A 16,518-nucleotide genomic window follows, 5' to 3' on the forward strand; every position below is an offset into this window, starting at 1 on the left:
TGTGCTACTGATGGGGTCAAGGACAGCCCTATTTGTGGTCTACCAGACTGGGAGTGAGGGGATACTACTATCAGGTCTTGTCTCTTGCTTGCCTTGGCCAGCCCTGTGCCTGCCTACTGCTTCATGTCCTCATCTGTAAAGTAAAGTTGTTGGACTGAGAAGTAACCTCTTGGGGTTTTTTGGGTCCTAACGACCTAAGACTTCATGATCATCAGAGTTCTCGAATTAAAAAATTCGATGATTAATCAGGATGGGCTTCCTGGAGGAGCCAAATTTTGAGCCAGGTTTTACAGGAGGGGTATCCTCGTGGGGCAGTAAGCAGGTTACAGAGGAGAATCATGTCCCAAAATATAGTCAGGATCTTTCCTACCAAGCCTTTTCTTGTCCAGCATGAATGGCACTGCAGCCAGCTGCCTGCACAAACCAGGAGCTTGGGAACAGTTTTGCTGCCTGTCTCGCCCTCATGCATGTCCAACCTATCACTAGACCCAGCCAGCACTACCTCTTTAGCTTACTTGAGAGTCCTCCCATTTCACTCCATCTCCAGGACTATCTTTCTTTATAAGCTACCACTGTCTCACCTGGACCCCCGTAACAGCATCTAACCTGGCTGTCTGGCTATTTTCCACCCAGCAGTCCAAATGATCTTCTCCAAATGACCATTGGATCATGTTGAGGAGAGTGAAGGGAGACAGGTGGGGGCCAGATGCTCTCATGTGGGAGGCCACAGGAGCAATGAAAACCCTGTGTTCTCCAGCAACCCCGCCTTCTGGGAAATCCCCTTCCCCAGCAAATAGCCAGAGCCCCATGGGGCAGTATCAGAGCAGCTGCACAATTTTTTTAAATAGCACTTTATGCTGTTTGTAATTTCTTCCTTCCTTCCTTCTTTCCTTCCTTCCTTCCTTCCTTCCTTCCTTCCTATTCCTTCCTTCCTTCCTTCCTTCCTTCCTTCCTTCCTTCCTTCCTTCCTTCCTTCCTTCCTCTCTCTCTCTCTCTCTGTCTCTCTGTCTCTCTGTCTCTCTGTCTCTCTGTCTCTCTCTCTCTCACACACACACACACACACACACACACTAAGCATTTGGAATAGGTAATACCTCTGGTGCATGAAAAGATACGTTATTAAAAAGTTACTCTCCTATGCCTCCATTCACCGGTTCCCCCCTTCTCCCCACCTGGATAATTATTTTTATTAGAGGGTCTGACTCATGACCCTCTCTCCAAGGCATCCCTTCTCCTGCTGTGACACCAAGAAGTCCAGTGTCTCAGTACTGTAAGGCGCTTGGAGAATGGACCGTTGTCTGATGCTTAAATCCCCTCCCCACCCTCTGTTTGTGTATCTCCAGTGACAGAAAACTCACCCCTTCTAAGTGACTCCTTTCAAGTTCAGACAACTAACTTTTAGAAAGTTTTTCCATCTATTGAGTTGGAACCTGTTCCTTGTAGCTGTCTCCTCTTCAGGGAATTTTAATTATGGCCCTCTGGAAACAGGGCTTTCAGGAAGATGAGCAGGGGAGATGTTTGGGGATAGGGACCCCTGATCAATCTTATTTCCCAGTAAGCAGGGCCAACTCCCCCAAATTGCTCTGCAGAGCCCTACCTCACTCTCTCCTGTCCTGCCTTCAGGTATGTGCAGGAAGGGCGTTTCCGAATTGAGGAGAGGACGCTGACAGCCTTCCAGTGGCTCTACAACCCGCAGCAACATCGCATCCTCAGCCGTGCTGACCTTGAGTCTCCCTCCAGGTAAAGGGACCCTCAGCCCTTACATTCTTTGGCCGGGGTCTAGGCCTCCTCAGGTGGTACTTATGTAGCCATACTGGTTCATGAACCCGCAGTGGGGAATCCTTGCTCTCAGTGGTGGAGAGGCCTCCCAGGGTCCTGTAAAGAGTTTGTCCAGCCTAGAATGCACCATCTGAGGTAGCTCACTGCCTCCGATTCCTCTTTCTAAAATGGATGTGATCATATTTTCTCTGCCTCCTATTAGGGAGATCATGATTCTCAAGTGAAATGATGCCTGCTGAGATCTCCAAAGCCTGGAGATCAGCTGGTTCCTCTTTAAGAGGGAGGGTGGCTGGAAAAGTTGCTGGGCAGCCCCTGCTTTGACCTGGGTAGAGGCAGTCCTGCCTTCCTTGACTCTCTTTTCCCATGCCAGAGAATCCACCTGGGACCCTGAGTCTGGGTTAGGGGCTGGGATATGAGAGCTTTTCTTGACTCAGATTCTTGCCTAGGCTCCCACCCATTCTTCACCCACACTGTGGACAGTTATGACCAGCATTACCAGTGTCGACAGAGACATGCTCGTTGGCCCTGCTGCTGCCACACCCCTTCCCAAGGCTTCTGTTAGACCTGATTCTGGACCTTTCTTCCCACTTTCAAAACCTCTTTGCACCGGCTTCTAAATGAGCAGGACTCTTGAATTCAAGAATGAACAGGCCTTTCCTCCCAGGGGTGGTTGAAGGAAAGAGGAGTAGGAGTGATGTCATCTGGGGGGATACACATGGGCTGGACAATAGGAGAGCAGGGATGACGCTCTCACTGAAAGCTCCCCAGCTGGTACCAGGAATAAGGTTTAGAAGTGACGAGAACCTTCACCTCCTCAGACATTTGCCTGGAATCCTATTTAGCTAAGAATAGTGCATCTGCTCCCTCTTATCTCATTGATGATTTCAGAAGGTACAGGAAGCAGTGAGGTGGATGGATGCTCTGGATCCAGTTCTGTCCAAAGAGAAGGAAATAATTAGATGATGATGTGGAAGTGACAGGAAACCTGGGGAAGGTGACTCAGGCCACCTGGGAACTCTTGGTATTCAGGGAATGGGTGGTCAGACACGTCCTCTGGATTCCAGAAAGTGGATTTCAAGTAACATAGAGAAAAGACAGGAAAGTCCCTAAAGCTTAAGGTAAGAGTATTGGGAAGTATGCAAGAGTAAAATTCTGAAATGGAAATGCATGCACGGAAAAAGAAAGAGGCCAGTGCGGCCGCCCTGGGACCACGCTAGTGACACACGAACATGAAGGGTACAGGGTGGGGTTCAGTTTCAGGCAACATGCAAAGCCTACTGCAAGCTAAATGCCATCTGACATAAAGGAGCTTCTCCCTCATCTTTTTTTCCTTTTCTTCAAAGCTCTCACCTTAACGGACAATATCTTATTTGTCTATTTGTTCATTGTCCGTGCCCCACCCCTGCCCCTGAGATGTAAGCTCTATGATGGCAGGGCCTTTCTATCTTGTTCTCTTCTACATCCTGAGATCCTAGCCCAGAGAAGGAGCTTATTAAACAGGCACCAAATGGATGAGAAATGAACATAACGTGGGCTCATAACCTGTAGGAAGACTGGTAGGGAGGCTAGCCCTAAGACTGAGGTGTAGCTGCCCAAGATCAGAGCAAGGGAAAGAAGAAGAGGGTGAGACCTCCTGCCCGTGCAAGTGGCCTGAGACTAACGAAGCTGCTCTGTTTCTGAACCAAAGAACGGGGGTGCTCTTCAGAATCGCAGGAGCAGAGTTGCGTCTGTGGATGAGGGAAGCCATCATAAGACAGGATGGAGTCATTTGAAATAACTTCAGCTTTCATACCTGGGAAGGCTACATCCTAGGGTGCTTGCCATAGCTCCATTGTGATAGAATATTATTTTTATTTTTGAGTGCTCATTATGTATCACGTTGTAAATGTTTTTCAGGAAAAATTAATTTAATCTTCAAAACAATGTTATGATCTAGGGACGACTGTCCCCCCCCATATTTCAGCTGACAAAACCGAGGTGCAGAGGTTAAATAACAGCTAGTAAGGGATAGTGCTCACAACCACTATGCACACCGCTTTTCAGAGAATAAGGCATATGCCCAGAGGCGGGAGATAGGGAAAGTAATTTCTGTCTTTACAAAGAGGAAATAAGTCCATAGACCATAAATAAGTGAACTTAGCATCAGTCCTGGTTATGTTTCAGAGTCTGTTTTTAAAGAAATGGTTTAGGGGCACTTAGAAAAGGAAGAGGTGGGTGATCATCAGCAGTGAGTGAATGAATGCCCTGAGAATCCACCCTGCTGGGGAAAGCTTATTTGCTTTTCAGATTAGTTTCCAGACTAGAAAGTAGATTGGGGGTGTTGGAGCAGGAGTTGTGAGTTTCAGTAACAAATGGTTCTTTTATTCCCAGCAGAGCTTTGCAGGTGACACAGAGGAATGTGGGCTGGGAGATGGCACAACTAGGGAGGTTAATGAGTGGGCTGCCATCGGCTGAGTACTGCTCAGTGTGTTTATGAGTGGCTTGATCAGGAAGTATGTGGATAGCATGCTGGTGACCTTGCTGATGGCAGGAATCTGGGCACCATTCCAACAGACGAGATGTCAGAATTGGGACCCTTACTGCCCTGGAGGCTGTTTTCTGAGACCAAATCTAGGGGGTACAATTTAACATGGATAAAGGGGAAGTCTGTTTTGACCTCCAATCCTGTCCGTAGTTGTGCAGCAGGGCTAGGGAATCGGAGCTGTCAGAGGAATTCCAATTGACTAGAAGCTTGGGAATGGCTCCATGTTTTAGGTTTTAAGAAAATGCTTGCATCTTGGGGCTTCAAGATCTCAGGGCAGAGTCCAGAGCGAGGGAGGGAACTGTTCTGAATCTCGGACTCTAAAAGGAATGTTCGTTTGTTCATTAATTTGGTGGACAGGGATATAGTGCTTTTCCTCTGCTGACACTATGCCAGATGTTACTCTTGAATGGCTGAGCAGGTTGCCTTTCAGGGTGATGGACCAGGCTGCTGAGGGGTTTCAGACCATGAGCAGTCCATCCCTGACTCCTTTTCTTCCTCCCACCTTGTTTTGGGTCAGGCCTGGGGGTTACAGTGACTTGTCTCAAGGCAGACAAAGGTCTTGCTTCCATGGAACACACATTCTAGTGAGAGAGACAGACTATAGGTGCATAGACAAGAAAATTTCCCAAGATGATCAGAGTGCTGAAGAAACTGAAACAGGGCATGGAAATAAAGAGTGACTAGTCGGTGTGTGAGGCTTTGGAAGAGGTGGAAGGCATCTCTGAGAAGGTGACATTTGAACTGAGTCTTGAAGGACACAAGGGGTAAGCTATATAGAAAAGCTGCTGGGGTTGGAGGAAGGAGGTTTGGAGATGGGGTGGAAGAGTATTCCTGCAGGGGGAACAGCAAGTACAAGGCCGTAAGTATGTTCTAGAAGCAGAAAGCCATTGTGGCCAGAGCAGAATGAGGCCATGGCCAACAGAAGTGAAGACGACTTGCGAGGGATGAAAGGAAGGACTTTCTAGCACTGAGAGCTGCCTGAGAGCAGCATAGGCTGCCCTTTAGGGAGTGAGCTTCCCATCACTGACGTGTGCAAGTCATATTCGGAGGCCGCCTCTGTAGAGGTTACCGAGATAAAGGCTACCTAGAAGACCTTTCATTTCTTCGACTCTTTGAAGTTCATGAGCATTCTTGTTTTGGCAGAAGCTGAGATTTATGTGGAGTGAATGAATGAAAGCTCCTGGCTGCCAGGTCCAAAGCAGGGGCAGTTTCGTTGGTTCTGGCAGTCCTGAAGCCTCTCATTTCCAAGACCAGATAACACTGTAACCCTCCCCAGTCCCATCCCTCGCAGAGCTGGAGAGAGCTCCAGAGTGTCTTCTTTAATTGACCAGGAACCCGTGGATCTTTCTGCACTTTGGTTCCCCACCGCCCCAGGGCCCCCTCCTTCAGGAGCTTCAGGCAGGTGGGCTGTTCCCTCCTTTCTGTTCTGGGTCCCTTGGGCGCGCCTGCCCCGCCCCGCGCCTTTGTTCCCGAGGAGCTGCCTCGGGCAGTCCCCTGGTGGCTGCGACACTAGCGTCTCAACAGCAGGCGCGGCGCTCAGGACCCGCGGTACCCTCCCTCTCATTCCCGGCGCCCTCCTCTACCCGGGTGCCAGCCTTGCTACCCCCTCTCTGGCAGCTGAGCGGCTTCAGCGCTTGGCAAGCCGGGACCGGGGTCTGACCCGGGTGGCAGAGTCGCCGCGCGTCGGGACAGCGAGGTGGGCGCGGCCTACAGCAGGCCGGAGGACCCCCACCTCCCGCCCCGCGCGGGCTTTCTGGCGGCTGGGGGCGCCCGCCAGGTGTGCGGCTGCTGCGCGCGGGCGAAGGACGCAGCTTGGTACGTTCCGAGCTGCCTCCGGGTGTGCGCGTGTGCGCGCCGCGGTGACGGTGCACGCGCTCGGCGGGCGGCTCGCCGGCGGGGAGGAGGAGGGGGCCTGGGTCCGGATGGAGACGGTGGACGCCGACGTTGCAGGCGCACGGGCGGGGACAGCCACCGCGACTGACTGTTGACATTCCGTCCACGTCGAGGAGTAAGTCTGGGCGCCAGCGTCACAGGTCAGTGGGTCCGGGGCTGGGCGTGAATTCCATAGTCAGCCTGGATCTGGACGTGAGTCCTGGGTGTGACTGAATGTGGGATTGAGGTGTATGTTGTGAGTGTAAATGCGTGTGTTTGCAAAGAGAAACCCAGAGCGTATGGAGGTGTACGAGCTCCGCGCTGCGATTCCACTGAGCAATTCAGCGTGATGGGTTATGTTTGGGAGGTGGGGTGGCTGTCCTCAGAAATCCATGCGGGTGGGGCACTGCGCACACACATCATGTACAGGAGTGTGTGCCTGAGCGCGATGTTGCTCAGTCCCTGTCAAAGTCTCTGGCTGGAGAGCCTGACCGAGGCGGAGGTCAGAGGTGGGGTGTTTACAGGTGGTGGTGAAGGAAAAAGCCAGGAATCTCAAGAGGACCCTGTAGCCTTGCTAGCTTGGTTTGTTTTTATCTGAAAGGTTATAAACTCCACCCCATCCTCACTCTAACCTGTGCATGTGGCAGGAGGGGAGCTAGGATGGTGGGGTGCTGGCTGAGAGACCTTCATGGACTTTGGGACAGGGCCAACCTCTAGGTTGATGCTCAATTCTGGAGGGCCTGAGTGGGTGCATGTGGGTGAGCCAGCCCGGGGTGGGGGTCCAGGGCAGGTGTGTTCAGAGGACCTCAGGACTGTATAGAATCCATTTGGCTTTGCTACCACCAGACACCGTGTGTCAGGACCTGGGAGCTGGTTGGGGGGACATCCTTCTTTTTCCTCATCTGTTTTCTATAGCTCCCTCTGCACCCTTCTTAACAAACTGAAGGACATTTACATGCAAGTGGGGTTTGGGCTCTGAATGCTGGGATCTGCCTCTGAGTGGCCCCCATCAGAGCAGCCTCCACAGGGAATAATAGGGTTGTCCTGGGCTGGGTGCCAGGGCTCTCTGGTTCTTTTTATGCTTTGACCCTGGGGCCGCCCCTTAAGCCTTGCAGGCCTCAGTTTCCCATGGAGAGGGGAGAAGGCACCCCTCCCCCATTCTTCCTGCTGCAGAATGAGGAGTAAACAGAAAGTTCACACAGCTAATGGGGCCTGAGGTCCCAAGAAGTGATTATCCTAAGAAAGTCCCAGCACATCTTTGCAACTTGGGCACTAGTCTGGGGAGGCTCTGCCCTCTCCTCCAAGCGGGTGTGTTGGGATTTCTGAGTCCAGGGGTGGGGCAGGGTAGATGTCTGCTAGATCTGGCCACTCAGGCTTCAAAAAGCTACCTCAGGTCCCCTGCGTCTTCCAAGATGTTGAGGACTGGGACAGGGGTGGGGCTTGGGGGGGTCAGGATGAGGATGGGATGGGGACTAGAGCTGAAGAGCCACAGAAGTGTCTGGGCAGAGGCAGATGCTAAATTTGGGTAGGGCCAGAGCACATCTAGCTGGGACTGCCACTCAGCCCAGGGTGTTGTGGCAGTTTTGGTGCAAGGTGGCTTCAGTTCCAGAGAGGATAACCTTTGTGCTTCAGGCACCCTCCCTCTTTCTCATAACTCTGTCTGGATCAAGGTTGCTGAGCCATAGTGATTCAGAATGACTTGAACCTTGAGGGAAAGGGACCCTGGCATAGATGGTGGTGGCAGCAGCATAGCATAGTAGCTAAGCATAAAAGCTCTGTTGTTGCTCGGACCTGGGTCAGAATCCCAGCTCTGCCTCCCACTTGTTGTGTCTCCACCTGTGTCCCCCCAAAGCAGAACCTGAGCGATTTACTTGGGAAATGGTCTCAGGGAGGTATAAAAGAGAGAAAGAGACAGCAGCATAAGGAAGCATTATTTTTATTATTACCTCTACTATGTCCTGAGCAAATCTCCTGTTGAGCTTATGGAAAGCATTTTAAAACTACCCTGTCTGAGAGAAAAACAGGGGAGCATTTATCCATCGGCTCTGTCCTCTACTGGAGAAGGACCCTCTTTGGACATCAATTCCCGTGAGAGTCCAAGTGCACATGTGTGAGGCCCAAGTAGGTTCCTGTGGGCATCCCACATTGTAGCTTCAAAGGAGGCCTGGCATGGCCCTAGATGAAGCTTTGCCATGTGGCACTGTAAGCTGTTTCTAGAGGCCTACAGGAAACTAACAGGTCGTTGCAGAAGTGGCTGGAGCAAAAAGTGGGGCTGAGAGGATTAGAAGTGGCACACTGAGGTGCCCAACACACTGCATGACTTTGGGCACATTACTCTGAGCCTTGGTTTCCTTATCTGTGAGTTGTGAGTGTTAAATAAGATATTTATTAAATTTTTGTGCATGGTGAAGGATCCATAGCAAGGGCTCCACAAATGGAATATCTCTGTATGTTTGAGAAGACAGCATATTCTTGATGGCTCAGACATTCATTCACTCAAACAGAGGAGGAAGCTGGGTAAGGTGACCTCTAAAGACCCCCTCGTAGTTGTAAAGTCTGAGGCTCCAGGGCCAAACACCTGACTTAGTTAGTCCCTCCCAGAACTGTGGCCCAGTCTCCCAGACTCCCTAAAAGGTTCTGTTTTCTGATTTGGAGCCAGCAGTGCCATGCCCCGGGGTCAGCTGCTCAGATGTGCCTCTTGCTGGGATCTGTCTTCAGGAGAACATGAGAGCCTGGCAGTGAGCAGAGGCGACAAGCAGGCAGCTTGGGAGCAGGTGCTTGAAAGAAGAATGGGGGTAGGGCAAATGTGGGTGTTTGGAGCTGGCAGATGGTTGTGGGTACTGGTCTGGGCCACAGTCATGGGGGAGGACAGGGCAGGGGGGTGGAGGAGGGTGAGAGGAAATGGAAGACAGGAAGGGAGGAGAGGGCAGTTTGGCAGAGCGTGGCCAAGAATTATGGAGGAACCAGGGCTGCGGGGCTAGCTGGGCAGCCTTGGTACATGGGATTAGGGGTGTCTGGGCTGGTGGGGACAGGCTGGGCCTGTGAGAGAGTGATGAGGTGGTGTGATAGAGGGGAGGGCAGTGGTTGAAGATTAGTTGGGGAGTCCTAGGGCATAAGCCAGAACAGGCTTCATATGAAGTGCCTTTTCCCCAATGTGTCTACCTGTCCCTCCTGGGCCACCGCCGCCTTTGGCAGGGGAGGTGCTGTCTATAAACACTTAGGTCCTGTTGTGAGTGGTGATTGGAGAAGGCGCAGCCATGTCTGCTGAGGCCTGTTGCCATGGTACCATGGCGGCCCTTGTCTCCCTACTTTCTCCCATCTCTGAGCAACATGCCACCCCCTCAGGGAAAGGTTACACAGTGGGGAAGGTGTCTAACAGCCTCTTGCTCATGCACAGGCAGCTCAGGCTGGCAGTACAAAGGTCACTGAGTTCATCCCTCTGCCTATAGGCAAGGTCATACCCAGCCTAGGATGGGGAGGTATAGCAGCCACTCTCTTCATATACAATTATTTAAAGACTCCTCTGACCTCTGCAATTTGGGACTCCTTTTGTTTTTAATAAGTTTAGTATAGTAAACAACAAAAACAGGAATGCTAGCCCATCCATCTTCTCCCTTTTCCAGAGGGCATCTGTATGGAGCCAGAATGGCACGCTCTTCTTGCCCACACCTCTTTCAATGCTTTGGTGCTTCTCCAGTGGGAAATTCTGCCTCATGTCTGATCTCAGCCTGCTATGCTGCACTTTTTTTTTTACCTCTGTTTGCCACAACCCTTCAGGACTTTCAGATAGTCATAAGGGGAGTTCTTTCCACCTGCTCAAGATGTGGAGCAGCTGTAGGGGCTCCCAAGGCAGGTAGGATGCCAAGGCAAGGATTGCGCTCTTGAGAACCTGACTTCAGACCAGGCTGTGCTGAGCTCTCTTTCCTGCCCATGCTTGGATTCTGGACTTGCAGCTTGCTCTCGGGGCCTGCTAGTGTCCTACCCCATTCCTTAGTTCAGATCCAGGGCTGTCAGCCTCCTTCCTGGATCATGCTGGGTGTGCTGGCGCTGGCTGGGCCTTGCCAGGTCTGGGTCAACAGATGGTATCAGGCATGAGCACCGGGGAACCTGTCGATTAGATGACTGCTAGTGAGCAAGAGCAGAGGGGAGCGACATGCGGTCAGGCACAGTGAAGTATGCCTGTCTGTGTGTGCGTATTTGTGCATGTGTGTGACTGGAGGGTGTGTTGCTGGATCTCTGTGTCTGGACATCTCTGTGTGTGGCTATGTATGGGTCCCCTGAACATGTCTCCGTGTGCACTTTTGGGTGCTCTGGCTTGTTCCTGTTCTTTGCTCTGGGTGTATGTATTGACTGCCCATCGGGCGCTCTCCAGGGTCCTTGAGGGTGTGCCTGCTTGATGGCAGGTGATACTTTACTCCAACAGGATTTCCTGGCCCCCTGGAACCCCCGAGTCTTCTGCCCTTCCCAGTTCTGCCCTCTCTCCAGGCTTCCTCTCCCTATCCCTCTCTCTGCCTTGAGGAAACGGCTTCTCCCCCAGTGGCTGTGTGGGTGCCCACTGCCATTGGGGCGGGGCCTGAGGAGGAAGCACCAGTCCAACCTCTAGCCCTATCCTTCGAGCTCTGATCTGGGGGTGGCAAGTGGGTGAGCCCTGGGTTGAGATGAGTCAGGGATGGCTGTAGGGCAGAAGCTGAGCTGTATGTCAGCATGCTTCAGGGAAGTGTACAACCCCCACCCACTCAAGCCACTCTCAGAAGCTTGGGCACCAGTGCAGCAGTGGGAAGGCTCCCCGACTGCTGCTATCCATGCTCTCTTCCCCCCATGGCTGGCATAGGTTCTGACAGGGAGCAGAGTAGTCTCTGGGGCTCTGGGAATCCCACTGGGGGCTTGGGCCGCAGCATAATTCCTGTCACTACGATTGTTCAAATTTATGGAGCTCTTCCTGTGCCAGGCCCTGGGCTGCATGCTATACATGTATTAGCTCATTGGCTTCTCAGAACAATCTTATGAGGTAAGTTCTGAAAGCGTCCCCATCTTATGAGGAAATGGAGGCTCAGAGAGGCTGGGTTACTTTTCTACGAGGTAACACAACTAGTAACTAGTGGAGCTGGAATGTGAACCCAGGTCTATTCTTGACACTTGTTGCTGTTTGCTCCATTCTTCACAAAGCTGGATTCGTGAAACGAATCCCTTCAGAGAGGCTGTCCCAGAACCTCCCATTTAAACAGGGCTCTCCACACACTCAGTCTCCTACGGCTCATATCATTCCTAAGGTAAATACCTGTGTAAAGTTATCCCTCTTTTATCCTCTACCTCTGCACATCCCCTACCCTGCCCCAGTTCCCCCAGTTGCCCTAGTGGAGAGCCTGGAACACAGTAGCGATAAAGTAAACATTCGATGAATGATGAATGATTACACTAAGATATGTCTGACTCTAGGCCCAAGCTCTAAACCCCTCCCCTACACTGTCCCTCACACATCAGGGACCATTGCAGAGTGGCAGGGAGCACAGGATCTGGAGCCAACTCATTTGGTTCATATTCTGGCTCTTCCACTGTTCTAGTATCTAATGCTGCATAATAAACCATCCAAAAGCTTATGGCCTAAAATGATGGTGACATTTATTTTGCTCAGGAATCTGCAATTCAGGCAGGGCTTGGTGGAGATACTTATCTCTGCTCTGCCATCGTCATCCAGGGTGACTCAAAATCTAGGGGCTGGAATCTTCTGAAGGATCAATTGCTTGCATGTCTGGCATTTGATGCTGGCTATTGGCTTGAAGTCTCAGTTTCCTACCATTCAAGCCTCTCCCTGTGTCCTCTCTGGGCTTCCTCACAGCATGGTGGCGGTTAAGTAGCAAGAATCCCAAGAAAGAGCCAGGCAGAAGCTATTTCACTTCTTCTTACCTGGGTTTAGAAATGATGCAGCATCACTTCTGCTGTCATCACAGATCCACACAGATCCAAAAGGAGGGACCATGTATCCTACCTCTTAATGGAGGGGTGTCAATGCACGTGGTGAGAAGAGCATGTGGGATGGGGGATATATTGTGGGATGGTGTGGCCATCTTTAAAAAATACAATCTGCCACAGCCACTTACTATGAGTGTGACCTTGAGCAAATTACTTAGTCCCTCTGTGCCCCAATTTCCACATTTGTAAAATGAGGACACCACTAGTATGTACCTCATGGGTTATTCCCTTAATTATTCCTTTACTACACTTCTGCCCATGGATTCCCCTCTCCACAGGTGAGGCATTGTTCCAGATTTTCACCAAACTACAGGATCCAGCCCCAATCCCCCACCCACTCTCATGTAATAAAGAAGGCACCATACTGTGCAGAGCTCTTCTGAGGGTGGGGCCAGTAATGGGGAGAGAAAAGGGGAACTTGAGTGGAAACGGCCGTTTCTGTATCAGTTTATATTGTTCTGAGTCAGCCCTTCGGAGGGGCAAAGAACAAGTGTCGATGGTGGTGCCATGATGCCGAGGCTCCGGCAGGATTCCTCTGGGCCTGGGGGTGGGGCAGACACCACTAGCACTCCCATCTTTGTCCAAGAAAATCATGCAACATGAACGTGCTGTATTTTAGCTACAGGCCTTTAAAAAAAAAAAAAAGTGTCTGAGGGAGCTCCCTGCCTTTCCTCTGTCCCCGCTCCTGCCTCCACCTGAGTCACTGCTCATCTGCCAGAGTGATGACTTCCCAGCCCAGATTGCCAGGTTTGGGTGAGTAATCTCAGCATTTCCTCATCCTGGTCCAGGTTAGGGCTGCTCCTTAGCTGGGCATTGGCAGGGGGCCCAGGAAGAATCTCGGGGTTTGCCCCAGCCCAGCCTGGCAGTATCTCACGTCTAGCGCTGCACTCATTTGGGGTCTACTCTGTAGTGAGCCTTCCCTATAAGAATGTCATTTTGATTAAAAGCAGATATTCTGGGTTCAAATTCGGCAGGCACCGCCTACCAGCCCTGTGACCTTGGGCCAGTCTTTTAACTTCTCTGAGGCGCCATTTCCTCACCAGTAAAAAGGACAGGGTTGTGGTAAGGCTTAAATGAAATAAAAAGCATGGCATATCTGGTTCGTGAGAGTTTCTTGAGAAATGATTGCAGTTATTCTTTACAGATGAAAAACTGAGGCAGAGGGAGATTAAGTGGTTTCCCCACAGCCATGTTAAATGTCAGAACCAGAGCCGGAACCCAGGTGCTCTGACACCAAATGGTTGTTACTTATCTCCTGCAGCACAGAGAATTCTTCCATCCCTCAATCCCTTTGCCAGAGGACAGTATGGCTGCCATCCTAGAAATAAATACCACCAGCAAGAAGGCGCCCCCTTTTTCTCCTTGCACTACTCAAACTTGCCTGTAGAGGGCGCTTATCACTGCCTTCTCCCCATCCTGGTGAGGAAAATATCCAGGTAAGGCTCTGGAGTGGTAGGGGAGGGTTTGGAGTGACTCAGCTGGATGGAGGGGGAGTGAAGAGGTGGCTTTGTGATCCCTTTCAGGGAGAACCTCCTTCAAGCTCCTAGTGCCCAAGCCTTTGTACAGATAACTCCGGGACCACCAAAGTTAATGGGAGTATTGTAGTGGATTTCATTCCAGTATTTCTCACTGGATCAGAATCATTTGGGGAGTTTGTTAAAGATGCAGATTTTCTGGCTCCAACCCAGAACGATGAAATCAGAATTTTAGCAGTCACACTAGCTAACATGGTGATAGGTCTGTGCCAGGCCCTTCTCTGAAGGGTTAGTATGTATTAACTCATTTACTCCTCCAACAGCCATATGAGGTACATGCTGTTAGTATCCCCATTTTATAGTTGAGGATTCTGGTCTAAGGCATGGAGAGCTTAAGGATCTTGCCCAAGGTCACACTGCTGGCAAGCAGCAGGGCTGGGGTTTGACCCCATGCTATTTAAGCCCCAAGTGATTCTCATACTCAGTGCATTTCAGAACCACTATTTTGTAACACGGGGCACACCACCTTTTTTGTCTCCTTTTACTTCCTTTTATTTGTCATTATTTTAAATAATATTTGTCTTCTTTTAATTATAAAAGTAAGACTTATTTCAGAAAACATATAAAATTCAGAAAAGCACAAAGAAAATAAAAAAATCATGATCCTTAATCTCACTCCCCACACAGTGTGGCCCTGAGCATATTAGCCTGTTTCATTCCGTTCAGAAACTTTCTGTAGCTTTTTTCCTGTGTCATTACATGTACTTCTATACCTACTTTGTCCTGGCAGAGAGGTACTCTGTTAGGAGATGCTGTCTTTCTTTAACCTGCCTCTGACTGTTGGATATTTGGATTGTTCCCAGTGTTTCATAGTTAAGACAACAATGTGCTGGAGACCCTGAAAAGTACAACTTGGCACACATTGCTGAATTTTTCCCCATGGGATGGTATAGAATTGGGAATGGAATCGTCAGATCAAAAGGGATGTATATTAAAAAAAAAAAAAGCCCTGTTTATTGAGGCATAATATCTGTACAGAGAAGTGCACACATTGCAAGTGTACAAGCTGATAAATTTTCACAAACTTGACACACCCATGTAAAACCAAAACCAAGATCCCCAAATGGGCCAGGATCTGTGCTCTAGAGGTTCCTTTGGCATATGTATAAGGATTCTGATTTGTATTGTCAGATTTCCTCCAGAAAACTTGTGTATTGCTCTCCTTTTAGTTTTCCTAAGATTGAAGTGCAAACTCTTTTCTTAAAAGCAGAGTGGTTGGTAAAACCATCTGGAATCAGACAGTGAGAGAAAGACCCATGTCTTCCCTTTCTGGGGAAAGACAGACTTCCCTTTGGGTTGGAAGAGGTGGTCCCAGGACAGGGATCAGTGGTTAGTTTGAGCTCCAAATAGTTTAAGAAGGTTTTAAAGAAACAAGGCTTTGTAGCTGCTGCAGCTCCCCCTTCTTGTTCCTCCTCTTCCTATGTCCTCCTCATTCTCCTTCTTCTGTTCTTTTTCTCCTCTTTCTTCTTCTTCTGGAGCAAACCATCCATATAATTAACCTTTTTTCCCCTTTAAATTATAACATGTTTATGATAAAAAAAAAATCAATCAGCACGGAAGCACATTCAGAGAAAAGTCCCTTCCCCCAGATGTTCAATTCCAGTCTCATTCTTCAGAGAAATACTGGAATGAAATCCACTACAATACTCCATTATCTTTGGTGGCCCTGGAGTTATCTGTACAAAGGCTTGGGCACTAGGAGCTTGAAGGAGGTTCTCCCTGAAAGAGATCACAAAGCCAGTCTTGGACCATTATTATGTCTCCTTCCAGAAACTGTCTAGGCAAAGATAAGAATTTACATACTTATTTAAATGAATGGAATCTTAGTATATGAGCTGTTCTGTCTTCTTTTTTTTTTTTTTTTACCTGAGTTTTTAGGATGTCTCTATATAGTAACACATATAAATTCTATCTTCTTTTCCACGATTACCTAATATTTCATTGTATGCTTGTTCCACAATATAGTTAAATGATGGTCATTTAGTTTTTTTTTTTTTGGATTTGCTATTACAACAGTGATATAATTAACAACTGTGTGGATAGATTTTCTCACTTTGTATGAGTTTACCTGTGAAATAAATTTCTAGAAACAAAAGTGTTGGCACAAAAGGTATGTACATTTAAAATTTTGAGAGATATTGCCAAATATCTACATACTAATAGTGAAGATGCCTGTTTTCTTATATCCTCACACAATTATCAAGTATTTTTTTAACCTTTGCTATCTGATGGGCAAACATGACACATTATTATTTGAATTTTTAAAAAATTATGGTGCATTTTGTGGCTTCTTTAGTCCATAGCCACGTGTTGCTAGTAGTTCTCTTGGTAGGCTGGCATTCCTGAACAGATCAGAATAAATTGTGCAATCATGTGTTCGAGTCCTGCTCTTGGAACTCAGTTTTCACAAGCACTTGTCTTGCAATTTATTTTTTGTCATCATTTTGCTTTTCAGAACTTGCATAATGGGAAATTCAGTCTAGCCCTTGAGATAGTGAGTGTGGGGAAGTGATCAGTGTACTGTAAATCACATGCAGACATTAGATGTCATTTTATCTCCATCCCAAGGTGTGAATTCCTTACCAGTGTGGGTTTGCTGGCTCTGAATGCCACTGTGTTATATTTTCCTGGTGATCAGAGTGTCCCCTGCCATTGTCCTCTGTTCTCACCTGGCTTGTAAAGGAAGCAGAGGCTAATCTAGCCTCTTTTTTGAGGAAGGGTCAGCTGAAGCCCTGAAAGAGTACATGCCCTGCTCAAGGTGATTCAGTGGTCGAGCTGGGAGGAGAGCCAAGCCCCACTGGGTCAGTGCTGGTGCCAACTCATGCTGTTGGAATGCGG

General features: G+C 49.2%; 1 protein-coding gene across 8 annotated transcripts in view; it reads left to right on the forward strand.

The window, feature by feature from the left end:
* Positions 1 to 16,518, forward strand: part of RAP1GAP2 (RAP1 GTPase activating protein 2) — a 220,120-nt gene that overhangs the window by 23,340 nt on the left and 180,262 nt on the right. For 7 of the 8 annotated variants that reach the window (XR_005658073.1, XR_005658074.1, XM_039886366.1 and 4 more), the window contains exon 2: positions 1,624 to 1,740. Coding sequence is in view for 5 of the 8 variants with exons in the window: in XM_039886366.1 (XP_039742300.1) it covers positions 1,624 to 1,740 (117 nt within the window). In the remaining 3 variants the exon portion in view is untranslated. Of the gene's footprint in view, positions 1 to 1,623; positions 1,741 to 6,210; positions 6,337 to 16,518 lie in introns of those variants that run through there. The other variant, XM_039886372.1, reaches the window with a different exon arrangement.

This window comes from Pteropus medius, unplaced genomic scaffold (genome assembly GCF_902729225.1).
Source record: "Pteropus medius unplaced genomic scaffold, Ma_sr-lr_union100, whole genome shotgun sequence".
Taxonomy (NCBI): Eukaryota; Metazoa; Chordata; class Mammalia; order Chiroptera; family Pteropodidae; genus Pteropus; species Pteropus medius.